Source organism: Mus caroli, unplaced genomic scaffold (genome assembly GCF_978045245.1).
Source record: "Mus caroli unplaced genomic scaffold, Mus_caroli_1 scaffold_12, whole genome shotgun sequence".
In the NCBI taxonomy this organism is placed as follows: Eukaryota; Metazoa; Chordata; class Mammalia; order Rodentia; family Muridae; genus Mus; species Mus caroli.
In genome coordinates this window covers 37,383,943-37,405,923 of record NW_028227267.1, presented here as the reverse complement: position 1 = coordinate 37,405,923, position 21,981 = coordinate 37,383,943, and the positions used below count along the sequence as shown (strand labels likewise).

Here is a 21,981-nt window from a genome sequence, read left to right as displayed (position 1 = left end):
TGGGAGACTACTCAATTCTCAGGTCTGATTGCATGGCTGAGGTGTGGTGGGATCAACTCTTTCCACAGTTAGCTTTTCGAGTCTTGCCAGAGTCCAGCGTGGATGGCCATTGTCTAGAACCAGGGCACATAGGGGACAGAAGAATCTGTGAAGGGAGGAATTCAAGAAACCCTCATTTGCTCAGATAAGGAAATTTTGAGAGTATTTATGTTGATATCAGATTTGTGATGCAAATCTGTCAAGGTTGTGCAAGCATAAGTGGAGTTTTTGTTTTCTATTTCCTGTCTCCTTCCCTTAACTCATTTTTAAGTGTGTTCTGAAACATTTGGAGACAGGTCAACAGCATCCTCTGTGCCTTCTTACTGAATATTTGGGATTAGCAATGTCTGAGACAGAACATCAAACCATGCCAGCACAATGATGGAGAATCATTGTTTCAGACGCAGAATAGATAGAAACCTTGATCTTATATCCCGGGGAATCTCATAGCCAGCCAATACATGCAATTGTTAGAAACCTCAGTTAGCATACCAGTCTCAACAGCCTCTGGCCAACTACAAAAAGCAGCCTCAGCTATACAAAGAGCGAGCATCACCCAGCTCTGAGCCAGTTAGTGTTGCTAGTCGCAGAGGTTTCAATTCAGGAAGCAGTATGATGATAAAAGGGAGAGGTCAGATGTTTTGGAGAGTTATGGAAATAATCAGTGTTAAGTAATTTTTCAATATTGCTTTAAACATGAGTTTTGATTTTTCTAGAAATCATTCCAATGAGATATTAAAGTTGTGTCATACATTGGAAATCTTCCATTCACAGGGACACCAACTGCTCCTTGGTCAGTTAATGTCCCTTTCTTTGTTCTTCAGTTCCCTCTTCCTTAAAGTGGAGGTTGAGAGATCAGCTCATTTTGGTCTCATGGGGCAGTGGGACCTTAGTCACATGATTCAGAGAATGTGGAGTTGAAGTTTAGTTTAACCTGGGTGATTAGAAAAAGTGAACTAGCAACCGTCCGAGATCAGGCCTGGGGGAGTCATCAGTTCAACAATGGCTTAGCTTGTCGGGGTGCGTTTTCCCCCTCACCCTTGTTCTTTCTGTACCCCACAAAACTCCATAGAGTTGTCCACGGGAGGCATTTTTAGTGTGACTCCAAGCATGGATTAAAAAGTGTACCCATGCAGGCTGGTAAAACATGTCTTGAGATCTTCCATTGTGTGCACATCTGAGTATAGAGCACTCTCTGTAAGCAGTTATTTTCAGAATGGCTGCAAGCAGAGCCGAGTATGTTGGGAAGTAATGTTTAATTTGTGTCTTGTTTGGAAATGTACGGATGCCATCAGTTCTTTGTTCCCATTTTCCCTGTCCCATGGGAGACCCCACTCCTCAGCAGGGTCCTCCTGTGAGCTTTCCTTTTCGAGTTGTGACTTCTGTTACCTATAGAGTAGTATGTAAGCACTGTAAAGGAATCTCACAGTGTCCCCATGCCTTCTACTCTATAATGAGCCCCAAGGATACAATCAAATACACACACACTGTATCAAGGGGGAATGTGCCAACACTACAAATATTAGAAGAAGAAGCCCATGCCCCTTGTGTGATAGATATTACTGGCTTGGAGAAGAGACACACAAAAATTCCAGGAAAGTAGGATGGCTTTCAGAAGGCTAAACATTTTAATAAATACTTTTTAAAAATTGGTAGTTGTTTTATTCGAATTAAAATTACTGACAAAGATACAATACTCAGGCCTAGGGATGTGGCTCAATGGTAGTCTATGTATCATATATGAGGTCCTGGGTCTGAGTCCTGGAAAACACACGTACACACACACACACTCGCACACACACACACTTTTCCCTTCCATCTTAATAATTTCTAAATTTTTAAAAATACCCATTTCTGTTTCAATAGGTGCCATGATGGGCAAATACATTTTAAAAAGAGCCCTGATTTTTTTGTCAGGGATATGAGCTGATTCTAAATCCCCTGAGTTGTTGGGTGAGGGGCCAGCGACTTCAGGAAGAGTCCTGACTGCTGAGAGTCTCTCTCTGCTCCTGGCACTCTAACATTGCTCTAAAAAAAGGAATCTGCTGTGTTTAAGCAAGTTAGTGTGACAGACTAGTCGATTTTGAGGGGAGTTTTAGAGTTAAACACACAGTGAGACAGTTTCAAGGGGGTGGACAGGAGACACTGGTGGTTGAGGTGTTCTGCTGGAAGTTGCTTCCTGGGTGTTTTAGAGAAACCATAATGAGAGACTGCATTGGGTGAGCTGGTAAAAATTAATGTGGAATTTCTGCAAATTAGTAACAAGTAGCCCCTTTCCTGGCCACATAGGCCTGAGAGTTTTCAAAGCCTAAGTAGCAAGTGACTTTTTAGGATGAAACACCCCCTGTGTAGTGTTCATGGTGCACAGGCTTGGCTTACCCAGAGATCCTTCAGGGAAGATGTATTTCGGTGAGACTGGACCAAGGTCACCCATCACCTATTTCTTCCAGTTGGTACCTTGTACCATCAACTAAGGTTATATAAATTTGCCGCTGCAATTCCAGCATTGCTATATTTGGCTCCTGAAACCGGTAAAGAATCCTTTAGCTTAGTAAGAGCCACAGACTTTCAAAGCTGGAACCCCTCTCATTTATGGATGGTAAAGCATAGGCCTAAAGAGAAACAGGAAGGTAACTACCAGAGAGATATTGAGAGCCTGCTGTGAAGCCAGCACTATGATTCAAGGTAAAGAATACAGATCCCTCTCAGCTGTAGATTATAGAGCAGCAGGAAATATGGACAGATAAACGATTGTTTCCCTAAGATCACATGGTGTGCTGGGAAACAGAAACCATGAAACCCAATAGCTGTTAAATATTTGCTTTATGATAGCCTTACCATTAGGCTCCTGCACATTATCGCTTTTGCTTTGGTGTCCTAAATACCCAGAGCCTGGCAAGTTTAGGCACTCTGAGTGAGCCTAACAGTTCCCATTCCCCACAACCTGGGTTTTAAGGATAGCTTGGCTTGTTCACAAGAGCAAGCAGTCCTGCTATTGAATGGCACCATCCCTATCCACTGCTGCCACCTGCTGAGCATTTTGAGTATTACCAGCTCTTGTTATTTTGTTTCTTTAGGGTGGAGGTAGCCAGGCTAGTCACTAAACCTGCCCCAATTCTCCTTGCCTGCTCTGAGATTGCAGGCATGATTGCAACATCACACCCAGATTTTCCTCATTTTAAAAGAGAAATCACATCTAGGAAAGAGCATCCCAAGACAAACATAAAGAGCTCAGCAACTGGGTGTCATGGCGCCCAGCAGCTCTGGTGAGCAGTCGCCACCAGGAAATACTGGTAACTCTTTAGGGGTGGCTGAGCCTTCTGCACTTGCGCACCATCTCTTCTCAATAAACAACAACAACAACAACAACAAAAAACACACTCACCTTTGATTCTGTTACAGATTATAAATCTGCTATGCTTTATTGAAGTTTGTTATTTCAGCACTGTGAAATGAACGGGAATTTGGTGTTCTTTATAGCCTTATTCTGAGTCTGTTGTTATCATGAAACAGAAAAGATGGGCTAGTGTCAGATGCTAATTAGAAGGGCAGTTCACTTCCCACTCCATCACCCATCTTACACATGCTCAGTAGAGCCTAAGACCCCTGACCTCCTAGGTTCCAAGCTATACTCCTGCCCCTGCATTACTGAGCAGATTATAGCCTGAGGTCCAGGACCTCGACATTCTACACATGTGACACACACAAACACACACACACACACACACTTGCACATGCACACACACACACACACACACACACATACTTGCACATACACATACATATAAACACACATGCACGTGCACACCCGCACATGCACATACGTGCACATGCTCACACACACAAGGTAAAAGTAAAAGTGTTCAGACCTATGCATGAGCAAAACACCAAATAAAATTAATGGTTAACTTAATGCAGCTGAAAAACAAAATGCAGGGCAAAAACAAAACAAAATGTACTTGGCACTGATTTCCTCTTTAAGTAATATGTCCTTAGGCTGGCAGAAAGATGCAACATTCTTTGTAGTTATTTATTTACAGACAAGGTCTCCTGTATCCCAGGCCATCCTTGAACTGGCTATAGAGCCCAAGATGACCTTGAACCTCCAATTCTCCTGCCTCCATCTCACTAGAACCACATAAACTAAGTGTGGTAGTTCTTAAGGAAGATCAAGAATTTGGGCCCAGCAAGACCTTGTCTCAAAGTAAAACAAAACAAAAAATCAAAGCATAAAAGCTGATTTTTCCTGTTATATGTGGGGACACTCATGGTTATCTGATATGATGGGGTTTTGTGTGGAGGTGCAGGTTTCTCAGAAGCCATGTACCATATTTTCTGGGTCCTGAACCTCACCAATTACAATGCTGGCTGGTAGGGATCTTCATGTTTCTACCTCCACAGCACTGCGATTGCAAGTGCTTTTCAAGGAGCCCGACTTCTTACTTACTTGGCCATTTCCTCCCTGTGGTGACCTTATTTAAGTTTAATTTTTATTATTTTAAGTTAAGTGCATGTGTGTATGTCTGTGAGCAGGTATGTGTAAGAGAGTTCTTGGTGCCCACAGAACCCAGAGGCACTAGATCCCTTGGAGCCTGAGTTGCTAGTGGATGTGAGCAGCTTACTTAGTTTGGGTGCTGGGACCAGAATTCAGGCTCTCTGAAGAGTAATATGCACTTTTAACTGCTGAGCCATCTCTGCAGCCCCACCATGAAGAGGGTTTTATGTCTCAGGATGATCTTTTTATATTTTCTCCAAAGAACTAAGGATATGATCAGAAATTGCTTGATATCTCCCTGTTATCTCCCTTTTCTCAAAATTTCAAATTTCCTAAGAAATAGCATTTTAAAAGTCCATAAGAGAAGATCCAGCAATACCACTTCTGGGCATATACTCAGAAGATGCTCCATCTTGTAATAAGGACACTTGTAATACCCCACTATGTTCATAGCAGTCTTATTTATAATAACCAGAAGCTGGAGAGAACCCAGATGTCCAACACATAGGAATGGATACAGAAAATGTGGTAATTTTCACAATGGAGTACTACTCAGCTATTAAAAACAATGAGTTTTCCCAGCACTTGGGAGGCAGAGGCAAGCAGATTTATGAGTTTGAGGCAAGTCTGGTCTACAAAGTGAGTTCCAAGACAGCCAGGGCTATACAGAGAACCCCTGTCTTGAAAAACCAAACAAACAAACAAACAAAAAAAACAACAACAAAATCACAAACCCAAACCCAAACCCAACCCCCCCCCAAAAAAAAACCAATGAATTTATAAAATACTTAGACAAATGGATGGGTCTTGTAGGATATCATCTTGAGTGAGGTAACCCAATCACAAAATAATACACATGATATGCACTCAGTGATAATTGGATATTAGCTCAGAAGCTCAGAATACCCAAGATACAAATTGTAAAACACATGAAACTCAAAAAGAAGGAAGACCAAAGTGTGGATACTTCAATCCTTCTTAAAAGGGGGAACAAAATACCCATAAAACAAGTTACAGAGACAGAGTTCAGAGAAGAAACTAAAGGAATGACCATCTAGAGACTGCCCCACCTGGAGATCCATTCCATAAACAACCATCAAACCCAGACACTATTGCAGATGCTAACAAGATTTTGCTGACAGGAGCCTGATATAGTTGTCTCTTGAGAGGCTCTGTAAGTGCCTGGCAAATACAGAAGTGGATGCTCACAATCATCCATTTGAAGGAGAACAGGGTGGTCCCCAATGAATGAGCTAGTGAAAGTATCCAAGGAGCTGAAGGGATTTGCAGCCCTATAGGAGGAACAACAATATGAACTAACCAGTCCCAAGGAGCTCCTTGGGACTAAACCACCAATCAAAGAAAACACATGGTGGGATTGGTGTCTCTAGCTGCATATGTAGCAGAAGATGGCCTAGTCGAACATCAATGGGAGGAGAGGCACTTGGTCTTGTGAAGGTTCTATGCCCTAGTATAGGGGAATGCCAGGGCCAGGAAGTGGGTGAGTTGGCGAGCAGGGAGAGGTGGGAGGGGATAGGGGATTTTCAGACAGGACACTAGAAAAGGGGATAACGTTTGAAATGTAAATAAAGAAAATATCTGACAAATGAATAAATTAAATAATAATAATAATAATAATAATAATAATAATAATAATAAAAAGTCCATAAGAAAGTCAAAGTCCAGAAGAAGACAACTTGGTCCTAGAGCTTGTGATTGGCACATGTGTGTGGCACAGGGTAAGCTGAGAACTCTGGGGAGGTGATAGTAGGAATCTTCTCTCTTCTCCTCTTCAGAGAGATCTCACAGGGAATTTTAAGTCCTTTGCTTTCATAAAGAGATCTCAGTTTTGTTTCCTTTTACCACACTGTAAGATCATTTGCCTATACTAGCAGTATTACAAATGTAGGAGACATTAGAAAATATTCTCTCAGATCATCCAAAGAGCCTCTGAAGTAGACCACTATGAAGATGAAGCTTGAGTTCCCCATTTTTCTCTGTAAGAGCCTCTTCTACACGCACTTCAGGTACCACACAACTTGTTCCATTCTTCCTATGCATTGCATAGCAACTCTGCCCTCTGGGAGAAGTAGACCTGACCCTTCATCCCAAGGTGATCTTCTCTACAGCTTTCCTCATTGATGTGGAACTGAGTGACTGCCTGGAATCCCATCTCAGTAGCCTTGGGGCAAGGGCTATCCTGTGTTCCTGATCCCCACAAGTCATTCTTCATGGCTCTCAGCTCCTGTGTTATCATCCATCTCGCATCAGGAACCCCCATGCCTCCCCAATGGATGCCACATTTCTGTTCTGTGCATTTCTGTTTTTCTTTCTTCTTCCTTAACCCCTCCCCACCCACACCCACCCCTGCACCCCCCTAAAAAAAAACCCAATAAACAAACATGCAAACAATCAAACAGAGTCTTCTACTTTACCAAGCTAGGGTGGAACTCCGGGATTCAAGGAATCCTCCTGTCTCTGTTTCCTAAGAAGCTGGGCCTTGCTGACACATAGTGCACCTGCCCTTAGTGTATTTTAAAGGTCTTTGTGCCCTAGGATCTAGCACAGTTTCTGGGCCCAATAGGGACTTGGGTAATGTTTGTTATCAAGTTAAGTAATAGGTGAATTAAGAATATAAAATAGACTTTGTCATACTATGGATGATGGTGAACCTAAGGAATAGAGCAAGATGGCTGTGCCATGGAGTCAGTTAGGAAGGCCAAGGCCTAGATGGAATTAGGTAGCCGAGGACACTGATTTATCATGTTCTTTCAGAGAGGAAAGTCTCCACCCACTTAGTCTAAGTTAGAAAGTGGTTCTACAGTGGACCACTCCTGCATTTTTGCCCTTGGCAAGAATCCCTGTTGGAAGTGATGGTGATAAGCCCAGGCCCTTTGTTGTTGGTCTTTGTGCTTAGACTGGTTGTGATCCCTCCCACTCTGGCTCAGGATGACTACAGGTACTTAAAATTCCTGACTAAGCACTATGATGCCAAGCCAAAGGGCCAGGATGACAGATACTGTGAACTTATGATGAAGGAAACAAAGCTAACCTCGCCCTGCAAAGAAGTCAACCCCTTTATCCATGACACCAAGAACAAAACCAATGCCATCTGTGTAAAGAATGGAAGCCCTTACAGAGAAGGCTTAAGAATAAGCAATTCTTGCTTCCAGGTCACCACTTACAAGCACACAGGAGGGTCTCCCCGACCTCCATGCTGGTACCGAGCCTCTGCAGGGTTCTGATATATTGTTATCGCCTGTAAGAATGGCTTCCCTAAACATTTCGATGAGTCTTTTATCTGTCTGTAGTCCGCAGGCCCCTGGCACATGCCTATCTCTCTTTTCTTTTTATCTCCCCTCACAGCCATGATCACTGCTTCAGTGTTCACTGTCAGTGGCCAGCAAATAAATTATCTGAAACATACATCTCCTGATTTATAATGCACAGAAATAAAATATCTCAAAAGCCATTAAGACTCAGTCTGCAATATCACTACTTCCCACTAAATTCAGCTTTTCCTGTTTTCTCTCCTTGCTGTACACCAGGAGTAAGGGGCTGGGACACAGAGAGGTATTCATCCTAACCTGCCAGTCAATGGGAAAGTAGACTTCATCTTTCTATGGTGCTGAGGATGATAAATTGATTTACAGACATGAAAGGCAATTTTCAAAAGAGCCAAGTTGTCTATTAAGTAATAGGACACTAATGGAGCCCTTTGGAAAGAAGTTTAGGATCAAGAGCCAGCACACCAAGGATATCCCCCTGCCCTCTCCTCCTGTACAGCCTGAGACACATGCTCCACTATGTTCATAGCAGCCCTATTTATAATAGCCAGAAGCTTGAAAGAACCCAGATGTCTGTCAACAGAGGAATGGATACAGAAAATGTGGTACATTTACACAGTGGAGTACTACTCAGCTATTAAAAACAATGAATTTATGAAATTCTTGGGTAAATGGATGTATCTGTAGGATGTCATCCTGAGTGAGGTCACACAAGCACAAAAGAAGTCACTGGATATGCACTCACTGATAAGTGGACATTAGCTCAGAAATCTAGGATATCCAAGAAACAACTTCCAAAACACAAGAAAATTAAGAAAGAAGACCAACGCATGGATACTTCATTCCTCCCTAGAATAGGGAACAAAATATCCATGGAAGGAGTTGCAGAGAGAAATTTTGGCGCTATAACGAAAGGATGGACCATCCAGAGACTGCATACCTGGTGGTCCGTCAGATAATCAGCCACCAAACACAGACACTATTGCATATGCCAGCAGGATTTTTATGACAGGACCCTGATATAGCTGTCTCCTGTGAGGCTTTGCCAGTTCCTGGCAAATACAGAAGTGGATGTTCACAGTCATTTATAGGATGGAACACAGGGCCCCCAATGGAGGAGCTAGTGAAAGTATCCAAGAAGCTGAAGGGGTCTGCTGCCCTATTGGTGGAACAACAATATGATCTAATCAGTACCCCCAGAGCCTGTGTCTCTAGCTGCATATATAGCAGACGATGGCCTAGTCAGCCATCATTGGGAAGAGAGACCCCTTGGTCTAGCAAAGTTTATGTGCCCCAGTACAGGGAAAAATCAGGGCCAAGAAGTGGGTGTGAGTGGGTGGGGGAGCAAGGCAGGGGGATGGTGTAGGGGACTTTTGGGATTGCATTTAAATGTAAATGAAGAAAGTATCTAATATAAAATCTAAAAAAATATTTAAAACATGTCTAGTTTATGTTATTCTCTCATTAAGCTTTTTAGTTTATTGAATGAAATTTGATAGCTGTGGAGATTTGAGGAAGTTATAGAAAGATTTTATTTTCCCATTCTTCAACCAGATTTCTTTTAAGTATAAGAGCTATGAATAAACCTAGCTTGCTGGGTGCTGTCAGATGCACAGGCTCAGTAGGTAATGTCCTGTTAGCAAAGATTTATGAACACATGCCTAGGTATTTTATTTAGAAAACAATTGCTAGATGCAAAACCACCAAAGCCCCACTTTCCCTGTACTCAAGCCATAGCCAGTACCCAAGTGAGCCCAGCCTTCCTGAGTATTCAGATTTAGGAAGGGTTTGAGAAGTGGGCTGCAGGTCCATGCTCAGCAGAGGAAGAGCCATCTTTACTTCAGAAAACAGGTAGAGGTTTTTAAAATGCCCCTCATTAGAAAAGTTTCCCTAAGATGCTTGCCACCAAGAATAATGACCTAAGTTTTTGTTTGTTTTTTTGTTGTTTTGTTTTGTTTTGTATTTTTTTTTGAGACAGGGTTTTTCTGTGTACCCCTGGCTGTCCTGGAACTCACTTTGTAGACCAGGGTAGCCTCGAACTCAGAAATTCCCCTGCCTCTGCCTCCTGAGTGCTGGGATTAAAGGCATGCACCACCACACCCAGAATGATGCAAGTTTTATCTGGGGACTCACATGGTAGAAGGAGACAACCTACTCCTACAAATCAATCATCAATCAATCCTCAGTCAATCAATCAATCAATAACATGAGTGGATTGTTCTGCAGTTTGAATTCAGTCCTGGTATTTTTGGTACCAAGTCTGTTTGCTCTGTCATAAAACATGAAGTTGTTTAGAGTGAATCATCAAATTTCAGATAAGGCCTTGTGTCTCAGCAATAAACCATTCGAGAAGCTGAAGACAAAGCCATCTGTGATTGCTGACTGTGCAAGGGCAAGACAAGAAAATCTCCCAGATCAAGGAATGGTGGCATGTAAGGAAGAAGATGACAGGCAATGTGAGAGGACCTTTCCCCTGGAACACAGACTTCCAACTCTTTGAGAGTGTAATTCACTCTTCAAAATAAAGAGAGTAAGCAGCAATACCTAAAGCAACACACTGCAGTCCTTTGCTATGAAGAAAGCAGAGGAAAACAAGGAGGAAAACAAGAAAAAGCAAGGTGGTGAGCAGCTTCCAAGGCAAGCTGCTCTGACTGCCACACCTTCCTCTGATCTCTAAGAGTCAACCTCTCTGTGCTTCAGCACTGCCTGATTCTTCTCCTTCTATGCACTGTTAGTAATGCTGCCTTCTGGGAGAAGGACACCTGCCTCCCTTAACCTCAGTGTGACCCTGCTTTCAATGCCTTTCACCTTTCTTCACAGCTACACACTCAAGGACATAGTGGACAAATGGGAAACAATTGCCACCCACTACTGACCACTCACGTCAGGGGAGGCCCTGTTATAAGACCTTCCATTAAATGTTTAAAAATCTACTTCTTATAATTTTTCTACAAAAAGGTGCTACTGTAGTTCTGTAGCTTATATGGAGGTTCACTATGAGAGGCTAAGGAATCTCCCCAACTCCACACTGTGCTAGTATTCTTCCCATTATTGTGGAAAAAAATGTTGAAACTAATCCACTTAAAAAGAGGGAAGGTTTTGTTTTGACCCATTACTTTGGTATCTATGGAGGGGTGTTAAATTATTGCAGGAGAGAATGGCAGTGCAGGTACTCACAGCATGGTATTAGGAAACAAAGGGAGAACCAAGAAGCTGTGGTCATTATAAGGACTCTCTGTGGTCATCCCCTCAGTGATCTTTTGTTTGTCTGAGTCACCCTACTTCCAGGCAGAAAAGCTGTGGCTATGGCTGGAGCATTTGACTGGAGAGGTTGGAAATGGCAGGGAGAAAGTGATCACAGATTTCATGCCATGGCCCACAGGGTTGTTGGTGGTGTTTGGTTGGTTTGTATTTTGCTTTTGATTTTGATAGGGTTTCAGGGATTCAGTGTAGCCTCCAATTGACAGTGTAGGGCAGGCTGGCTTCACACTTCCATCCTCTTGTCTCTACCTCAAGATACTAGGATTATGGGATGCTTTGTCTATGCAGTGCTAGGCACTGGACTCAGGATTCTGGACATGGTAGGCAAGCACTACCAACTGATCTACACCCCCAGCCCTCACATGCCTGTTGTAACTCTGGACCACCATGCCTGCTCTACTCTATTGCATGGATCCATTTTTTATTAGGCTTGGAGAGTGAGCTCCAGATTGGAACCCACACTTCCAGTTCTGCCTCCCAACAGTCACATTCTGCACAACAGAGTGTGGATCTTAGGTTGTATCTGCCTCTGATTAACACTCTTCCTCTGAGCACTGCCGCGAAACCATTGCTTCTTAACCTCCCTGAGCAAGGGTCTGAACTTCATGGATTCCTGTCATTAACACAGTTGGTTCTGTCATATGAAGGCCTGGGAGATGCTTTCTGCACAAAACACACATTGGTTCCCTTTTGTGTTACTATTTTTTTTCTGTCCCCTCAGACTCTGCAGAAAGCTTGACTTCTGAGTTTCTTGCTGTTTAAGTTCTGTTGGTAAATAGATAATTTAGCATACATTGAGAGCCCTGTTCCTCCATTGTTATTTTTGCTATGCTTGATCTTAAATCTAACCATGACCTACCAGGAGAGTTAAAGTAATTTTAAGATCTATACCAGACCTGAAAGATTCTTGAGCAGACAAAAACTTGTTTCTTACTAGGTCTGGAAAATAGCCTTAGGTAACAAAATTATCAGTAAAAATTGAAAAGTTTTTTTGTGAGTTCAAAACCAGCCTGGTCTACAAAGTAAGTTCCAGGACATACAGAGCTACATAGTGAAGACCCTTAGGCTGTACCCAATTTCATCTCAAATAACTAGATTATGTCAATCCCTGAAGTTCCTCAAATGTAGTTTTATGTGAAAAGGGCAGATTCTGCCATGGATCAGCCTCAGGTTGAGGATGGGTTCTGAGACAAGGAGTGTCTAAGAGCAGCAAAAACAAACCCCTCAAAGTCAAATCTTGGGTCTGAGCTGGCCACCTTTGTTTGCTGGAGACAGTTTTCCAACCTGCTTCCTCTCTGTTCTGATTTTTCTCTCTCTCTTAGATCTGCTTTCTTTGGAAATCTCTAGACATCTCTCTAAGTTTTCTTTTGATTATACCATGATTCAGCATCCTGTGACCCCAGGACCTTAATTCTTAGGAAACAGCAAGAGCAAGTTTTCTTTTAACACTGCAAAAGAATTCAGAGATCTGCCTGCCTCTGACAAGCAGGATGGTAAACTTGCTGGGTGGGACCTGAAATTTCTAGTCCTAAAATTACCATTTCTGCCCCACCTGAGCCTAGAATTGCTGTGTCCCAGGCTGACTTTGAATTCAGGAATGTGCCTGCCTTTGTGTCTTTCTGACATCCTGGTTTATAGTACAGCTGCCTTTATTCCTTCACATTCATGAAGGCCCTCGTATAATTCATATTGCATCCTTAATATTCACATATTTGAGAAATCATATAATATCACAGTCATTTTTCTAAGAATTCTTTTCTACAGCCTAAAACACTACACTAAATGTCCCAGCTTGTACCATTATGCTAAGACATTAGCCACACCTTAACTATCTCATGCTATCTCTGATACTTATGGAGTCATTCAGGTTAACAGGGAGGACACTGGTCAAGGGAACATGAAAATATGTACATTATTATAAAAATAAGCTTCATGCCATGGAAGTCCACATCTGCTGGTCCTGTTCCAGGGGCAGGAATCCTGTCATTCTGTCCCCACTAAGGCCATGCCAGACTCAGCAAGGTTCCACACCAACCCAGAAAGGCAGATTCCACAACAACTCCATTTGCTGCTCAAGAGTAGTGGCTTCCCTGCAGGCCTGCCTGAGGAGAGGCTAAGTATTGCATCTGGGATCCCAGAGAGGAACAGCAAAATGGAAGCTGGGGATCTAGACTGACAGTCAGAGATATGGATCTGAGGATGTCACCCCTCTGTTCCATTCTGCATCTGACACTCCAGGAAGTTTCACGGCCACATCTGCTGATGCCAGGGTTACCTATGTCCTTAAAGAGATGGCACCTTCCTGTCTGAAACTGATTCCTGACTACAGTTCTGTCCTCAGGAGTCAGGGGAGGACCTCTCATTATTCATCTCTTTTCTGTGCAGATTCCAGTTCCTCCATCTTGGAATCTGTCCTTCCCGGTTTGTGTTGAATGATCTCAGAATTGGCCTCTGAAGACAGCTATGCAGGGAGAGGGCAAGGGATAGCCTCACCGAGAGGTCCCAATTCCCTGGTCTCCTCTGCCAGCCACTTCCTCCCATAGAGAAACTTCAGGTAAGATGTTTTGTGTGAACTTTCAGGGAAGATGCCCATCTCTTCTCAGATTCACTTTTTTCCAGGGACTGAGAAGATGCTTCAAAAGGTATAAGATACTGCCTCAACACACACACACACACACACACACACACACACACACACACACACACACACACAGAGAGAGAGAGAGAGAGAGAGAGAGAGAGAGAGAGAGAGAGAGAGAGAGAGAGAGAGAGAGAGAGAATTGTCTCTGTGTTTGTCTCTCCACCTTCCTCTCTCCCCACCCATATCAGACACAGAGATACTAGAGTCTGAGGTGTGAATGCAAAGGTGTTTATTGACTAGAAAAATCTGTTCAGCTAAATTAAAGGGAGTCAGCGACAGGTTTCATGAGGACAGGTGCTGATATGCAGTGCAGACAGAGGAATTGGTTCTTCACTACTATGATCTTGGCAGTAGCAAATGAGGGGAGGTACAAAGTGCTGGCACTGGAGCTAAAATGTCCCATCCAAGTGAACCAGAACGACTGGATACCTGGGACCGTTCCGTGGAGTTCTTGGGTTGCAGGCAACTGTGTAGGTCTTCTTTGCTACTGTTGTTTTGTGTCTGCATTGTGTATGTTGGTTTGACCAAGTTGTGAGATCACAGATTATTACAGGTATCATAGATGAACTATCATGACATTTGTACTTCTTCTGTCTTTGCAGATCTTAGGCTGATTGCGACAAACAGGGACAACATTAGCAAAAGTTGTATGAAGAAAAGTATTTTTGTCCTTACAAACTCCGCTATAACCGTGAATGACCCTCACTGCATCATCACATCTGGGATAGGCGCTATTATATATGTGCTGGATTTCAAAACACTGGGAAGGGGTTTTTGCCTGGCATGAGACAAGCATTAGAAGTCCCAGAAGCAGCAGGAGACAAAGTTGGAACTCAAGCGTCTTTGGACCCATGTTTCCTGTGAGAACAGAAGAGAAATGAATACTCCCACCCTACCTCAGTTTTCCTTATGTCTTCCTGAAGGCCCTCTGCTGTTACTGTGTGTCCATTGTGTGACTTCTCCTGGACACTGCCCCATCACTGCCACACAATTGTCACAGGCCTACATAGTCAGTGTCTTACCCAGTCTGAGTTGTGGCTCCTATGGAACTAAGTGATGGTTGTCCTGGAAATCAGGGATAATGGGTGAACTAGACTTGGGCCCATCGATATACAGCAGGCTCTGTGGGTAGAGCTGGTGGCTCAGAGTCTTCAACATGCAGAACTCACAGATTGGCACATTGCCTGCTTGTGCAACCAGCTCTCTGTTTCTTCACTTGGCCAAGTCATGTGCTGCTGGCTCCATTGTAAGGAATCAAATTCCAAGTCCTCTTGTGCAGGGCAGTTTGAAGTCTGAAACTGAACTCTACATAGAAATCCTTTTGATTGGCTGCACACTTCATAACTGTTTTCAGTAATGGACAGACCAAATTTTCTATTAGCCTGAGTACATAGTTAGAAATAAAAAGCCTTGGAAAGCCAGAATCATAAGAGACACTTATATTTCTGTCTTTCATTTTTAAACTTATATGATGTTGGGGTGTGCAGAGATGTCTCAGTAGTTAAGATCACCTGATGATCTCCCAGAGCACCCACGATTGGTTTCAGCACAGGTGCTAGGTTGCTTACCACTGCCTGTAACTCCATTCCAGGACATCTTATGTCTTCTAATAGCATCTGTTGGCATGTTCATACACATGTGCACAGACACACAGAGACGCATAAGTAAAAATAATCCTTAGGGATTGGTGAGATGTTAGTGATTATGAGAACTTCCCCTCTTCCAGATTCCTTCCCTTCCAGAGCACCCCAGTTTGTCACCCAGAGACCACAACTGCAGATAACTCCAGATCCACAGAATCTGACACCTGTATGGTTTTTGTTAGTACCTGTACACAGGTGGCACATATCAGTCTCGACACATGTGAAAATTAAACTATAAAAATTGCACTTAGAAACAATAAGAAAACACTGTATTCATATTGCACAGTATTTTTTATTGGTTCCTGTAAAAGATTCATTTGTAAATTTCCATCTACCCTCATGTGCTTCAGAACTAGCACTAATGTACTAGTTTTCCACCATGGATGCTCAGGAGAGCACCACTTTATCTAAGATGCAAGACTTACCATAAGCCAATGTTAAAACAGATACACTAAATGTAATAGAATTTTTATTTGTTTTTCTTTGTGCTGTGGTTTGAACCTGGAGCCTTGTGCACTGTCACTGGACTACATTTGCAGCATCAAATACTTTAAGATAGTTGGCTTCAACAGATTAAATGCCTCTCTAAGTTTTTTGTTATCCAAATCTCCCTTGCATTCCAATCCAGTGACACATCTTCAGACCTGCTCACAATTCTGCTGTGAAGTACAGCCAGAGTAATATCCTAGTAGTAAGTCCTTGGGTTTTTTCTTTCCAAAACTTGATGAATATCATAAGTTATTGTCTCAGGGAATACTTCTGCACTTGACCTATAAGCTACAGTGAGTATTTTGCTGTCCTAATTGATAGATGTCTTTTGTGCAGAATCCATTGTTGAGAGATTGTGTCCAAAACTTGGAATTTCTTCAACCCTGGGATCCTCTTGCAATGACTGCTCTTGACCTACTGACAGATGCACAGTGTCAGTGTAGTATTTGACAGCTTTGCCAAGTGCTCCGGTTGTCTATGGAAATGACAGTGCACAGCTCTTATAAAATTTTCACAGTAACCTGTTTTTTAGGGAGTGATTTTTTGGGAGTGCTAAGGAGTGTTGAGACAGGGTGTCACTCTGGAGCCTGCATTTGGTTTGATCTTGCTTAGAAATCCAGATTGGATTCAATTTTTCTGTCCTTCTACCTCAGGTGGAAGTTGTAGGGTCCCAGACTTGCACTTCCAGACCCAGCTTATGAGCCAGGTTGTAAGCAGCCTGTGCTGCTGTGAGTGGATGCTCAGTTTTAGGAAGTAAGACTCAGCAGGAAGAAGCTAGGATGCCATGGGCTTGCCCTTGAAGGATGTTTTGGGTCACTATGCCCTTTCCTGTCCTCCTTTCTTCTGCCATGACCTGGAACAGTTTTGCTTTAATACACATGTCCCATCATGGGCTTTTCTGTGCCACAGACCCCCAAACATGAAAGCCAACTGACAGGATGAGGCTGGCCTTGAACTCCGAGACCGGCCTGCCTCTCTCTCCCAAGTGCTGGGGTTAAAGGCATGCACCTCCACTGCCCGGCCCAAGTCCACTCTTATAAAAGAAAACATTTATTTGGGTGCTGTGTCCTGTATGGTCACCAGGAAAGGAACCATGCAGGACATGGTTCCTGTAGCAGGGCCAGCAGCATGTGAGCCTCCACAAGTGCTGATGGTGTAAGACTTGTTTGTTCAGTTAGTGGTAGGTGCCCCTCCCTCACCAATACCACACTGAGTTTTCAGAAAGCTGCTCTACTCAAGTGTCCGAGGAAAGGAACTATAAAGGGTGCAGGCAAAAGGAACCCACCCATAGACTCACCCGCCCATCCTTCTGAAATCCCCCAGAGGAAGAAAGCATGGAAGTCTTGAAATGTCACATGTCAGCTAGAACAGAGAGAAACGTTAAAGGTATGTATATATGTATGTACACATATTATACATGTATATTTATATGTGTGTGGGGGGGTGTGGTGGATATATGGTGTTTTGCCTGCATCTGTCAACCTCATGCGCAGTGCCCATAGAGGCCAGAAGAGGGCGATAGATTCTTTTGGAACTGCAGTCCCTGACTTGCTAGCTGCCATGTGGATGCAAGGGCACTCAAACCTGGATCCCCTGGAGGAGCAGCCAGTGCTTTTAGAAGCTGAACCATCTTTTCAGCCTGGTCAGAAACTTTCTTATCAATTCCCCTACCAGTGAGACACAGACCTGCCACCAGAACAGCTGACCTGATCGTGAACTTTCAGTAACTGCGGTGGGCTCGGTGTTTTTCAGAGGAGACTGACTCCACAGCTCTTTTCTGATTTGTTTCATTTCTTTTTAAACATTATTTGCACACCACAATGAGCCCATTAGAGCACAGGTTGTCTGGGATTGGAACTCAGAACACAAAATGTGATAGAACAGGAAATAAAAGAAACGAAACAGAGGAAGATTTCAAAGCTCATCTGTGCACACCAGTGGGAAGGAGCTTGCTTGCCCATCGCTCCCCTCCAGCTCCTGCTTTCTGCAGAGGAGGAAGCCTGAAGACTACAGGTCTAGCTCCCAGCTCTCATTTGTTGGAGAACAAAGACTGCCTTCAAGGCTCAGCAGGGACAGAGCAGCTGGAGCTCCCTCATCTAAGGCTTCCATCCTGGAGAGAGGGTGCTCTCTCAAGTCATGGTCCAGGACTGACTAGAAGCTACAAGAAGAGGGTAACTCAGTCCCTCTCCAGCATCTAAGACACTGGACTTGAGCTGTGGACAGGAGCTCTTTCCAGCCTCAGAGACCTGCCCCACTGGTTCATTTAAATCCCGTGTGATGATTCGTTTTAACTTGTTGGATCCAGTTAAGGTGATTAATTCTGAACTGACAGTTAAGCACATTGCTGCTTGGAGTGTTTGTTTTCTCTCCATTCCATCCTTCGAGGAGGGCGGGACAAGAACCCAGTTGGCGTCAGGTGAAGGCAAGCCACCTCAGTCACTGCGGTTTATTTCCAGAGATTTTCTTTCAGTGACGTTTCCTTTTCTGTGTACACCAAGACACGGTGGCAACCGTGTAGAGCTAGATGAGTGTTAGGTATGTAGATCGGTGACTGACCTCAGTTGCTTTCTCTGAACCTGCACTGTCTCCTAAATTACAGCAGGGATTATTCCTTAGGAAAGCTGAATCACAAAGACTGCAGAGCTGGAAGAATAATAACCCTGAATGATAATTCAAGGCAGTTACGCACACATCTCCACCTGGAAGCCTGCCTTCTTTCCCAAGTTTTAACCAAAAAGATAGAATTAAAACAATAAAAAAAATCATGCCTTTTCCTTTGGCTACCGACCTCCCACACACGCCTGAGTGTTCTCTCTCTGCCTGGACACTACTGACCTCCCACATGCCTGAGCTTTCTCTCTCTGCCTAGACACTGTTTTTTGCAGACGCTTACTGACATGTGCTGCTGCCTCATACTTAAAAGGCAAGACTTTTCTGTCTTCTTCATTTCCCTCTTAGTGGATGTGCTGGGATGGCCAGCTTGCCTGCCTCTCTGTGTTTTGTTTGTTTTGTTTTGTTTTGTTTCTAAATTTTGATAAAATGAGCTTTCTTCTGAGTATATTTTAAAAATCCTTTATTAGGGAGACCACCAACCTGTAGAAAGGAACCCGGATTGCACAGTAATAAGCATCTTTCTCAATCTGTTTTCCGAGATGCAGAGAACTTGGCTATTGCACCATGGGACAGCCTGAGACCACCCTTGCAACTTGTCAACTGAGGGGAGCTGATAAAGGAGAAGCAGACAGTCTTAGCTCTCACTCCAATGTATTAGGAAGGGTTTATGACGGAGATAATGGCAAATGTTCTAAAAGCTAAAGCCTTTAAGAAACAGTCTCTCTCTTTCTCTCTCTCTCTCTCTCTCTCTCTCTCTCTCTCTCTCTCTCTCTCTCTCTCTATCTATCTCTCCCTCCCTCCCTCCCTCAACCTCTCTCTCTGACAGCCTCTCACAGCAGAGGTTGAGTCTGGCCTCCAGTCCTTTAGTGCTCATCTGTAAAAAGGGAGTACGCAGACTAATCCTCGTTAGTGGTCCCCAGTTATACATCTGTTGATTGCATGAGTCCATGTGTGGATAAATTGGTTTCTACATGCTCTCTAAAGGGAACACACACACACACACATACACACACACAGGAGTTATTGACTTACAGGGTACAATAGTCTAGGTATTTTGACAAATGTCTGTCTTGCTTTGGAGAGGCAGAGAACCTGAGAGACTCTCAGTCCACAAGCCTGCATGTCTCTGTTAGCATTCCTTCTAGGCTCTGCTCAGAAGTTACCAGGCAATAGCATGGTAGGCCTGGCTTACTTACAAAGAGGCTGCTTGCCCACTCCTTGATCTCTTATTCTCTCTGACTGTCTTCTCTCCCTGACTCTTTCTTTCCTCTCTGCTTCCCCCTACCCCCTCTCTCCACATGTTCCTGGCTGGCTGCGACTCTTCTCTTTCTATCTCTGTCTCTGTCTCTGTCTCTGTCTCTGTCTCTGTCTCTGTCTCTCTCTCTCTCTCTCTCTCCCCGTCTGTACTCCTTTCTCAAGTCCCCTTCCCTAAATAAACTCTATTCTACTCTATACCTGTTGTATGGCTGGTCCCTCAGGGGGAAGGGATGCCTAGCATGGGCCCACAGAGGCACCTCCTCCCACCGCCCCATACCGGGCTCTACAGACATATCCTGCTCTCTTTTAAGTAAAACACAACAGTCTCAGCAGCCCTAATCAAAGCTGGAAACCTAAAGTATTCCTGGAGAACAGTCTATATTAGAAACTGTAAGAAGTTGATTCTTAGAGTGTCAAAGGAATGTTTTAGCAACAGGATAGAAGAACTTGCCAGTGAGGGTGGGGACAAGCAGGCAGGAAAGAGTTTCTTTTTTCCTTGACGTTTTATTAGAGTTCAAGCCAAAGGTGTTTGCCTGCTTAAAATAACATGATCTAGAAAGTCATTCCTGGGAATGCCCAGGGTCTACTCTAGCTCCACTCCTTGCTCTGGTCATGCCTGTCTGTGTTCTGCTCTCAGGGTCTTTCTGGCCTACCTTCTTCTGCTTCTATGTTCCCTCCCCACATACAAATCCTTTAGTATGCAGCCTGGCACAGCAAGAGAGCCAGGCCACTCCACCTCCCGGGAGTTGCTGCTTTGGCCAGCAGGGGGCGCACCTTCACCTGGTTCCAGCCCACAAGGAGTACAGAACCGAAGCATGAACGTGGTCTAACTCTCAAAGAGCAAATTTCTGAGCTTATTATTGCCATCGTGAACCCAGACGTTTTAGTATTGATCTTTCTCTCTTCTGACTTACACTGCGGCACTGTACAAAGGCAGAGGAGGAGCAGGTTGTGAGTGTTTGCTGATGTGACAAGCTTTACAGTTTGGCTGCACAGGAAAGAGCTTTTCTGGAATCAAGAATCAAGAATCCAACCAAGCTTCTCCCGGGAGTGAAGTTCTTGTACCCGCAGCAGGGCAGCTGATAAGTGGGACAGGCTGCGTCTACTCCTTCATTCCTAGATCCATGGTCCTGTCTAAATAGGCTACATGGGAAGGTTTGATAACCTCACTTCAGAGTATGGCCCTTAAACTGCCCCTTCAGCTTCAGCTATACTTTTGAAACCTCCTGACACCTCTCTCTGCTGAAGTGGCTTGCTTACTTTTCTATTCTTAGTTATCTGTTCTATTAGTATTTCTATTTCTAGGACACGGCCACTTCCCATTTAGCATTCTAGTTTCAACCATACATAGGTGAAGTAGTTACAATAGAAGTTATGTTGAATGCCAGCTTGACATCCAGGTAAAGTGAGGAAGGCAGCAAGGGATGGCAATGGGATCTGTGCTGATAGCAGCTGATACCCCACCCTGATCTCCCTGAGAGCAGCCAATACCCTAACCTGTTGCCTCTAATAGCAACAGGCAATTTACAGGGTCAGTACAGATAGTGGTAATGGGAGCAGAACTTAACTATTTGGGCCTGGCAAGAGTTCCCAGGAAGAAAATCTGAACTCTTGTAACTCTTAAGGGTCTGTCGAGAAAGAAAAGGATAGTGAGAAGGTCATGCACACATACACACACACACACACACACACACACACACACACTCACACACACACTCACTTGGTCGGGATCAACCACATGTTTTATGAATTTCACAAGTGCACATGCATACTTATATATTTACACATATACCTACATATGTATATGTGTGCATGAATATAGACAAACACACACACACACACACACATATATATATTTATCTATCTCTATATATATATAGTATATACATACTACACCATACATTTGGTAAATGGAGCAGAGTCCCAATAGCCACACTTTATGTTTTCTCTCAGCCTTTTTATAGCTTCTTAGACAAAAGTTCTTTATAAAATTACCTCACAGATAAAATATTATACAAAAGGTATGTTGATAATAAGTTCAAAGCAATTTCATTTTGTAAGTTTAAAGCAACAGTTTCACATGACCTCACTCTATTATGGTGCACACCTGTGGCCTCATTCTTGGGCCTGACCTTAAATGAATGTTTTTCCTTGATCATTTTCTTGTTCCAATCCCATTTCTCGTCTTGGAGCCATTTATGAAAGCTCATTGTACTCTTTATTATGCAGCCTTTACTTATTCTATGAGGAGGGGGC

The 21,981-nt window shown here is 43.6% G+C and overlaps 1 protein-coding gene and 1 pseudogene across 1 annotated transcript; one reads left to right on the top strand and one right to left on the bottom strand.

Moving 5' to 3' along the window:
• Positions 1 to 7,407: 7,407 nt before the first annotated feature.
• On the top strand, positions 7,408 to 7,845 carry LOC110289041 (angiogenin). The gene is given in 1 exon segment (XM_021155246.2): positions 7,408 to 7,845. A coding segment is annotated over 1 exon segment (438 nt).
• Positions 7,846 to 14,112: 6,267 nt separating this feature from the next.
• On the bottom strand, positions 14,113 to 14,576 carry LOC110288168 (ribonuclease 2B-like; annotated as a pseudogene).
• Between the last annotated feature and the right edge of the window lie 7,405 nt (positions 14,577 to 21,981).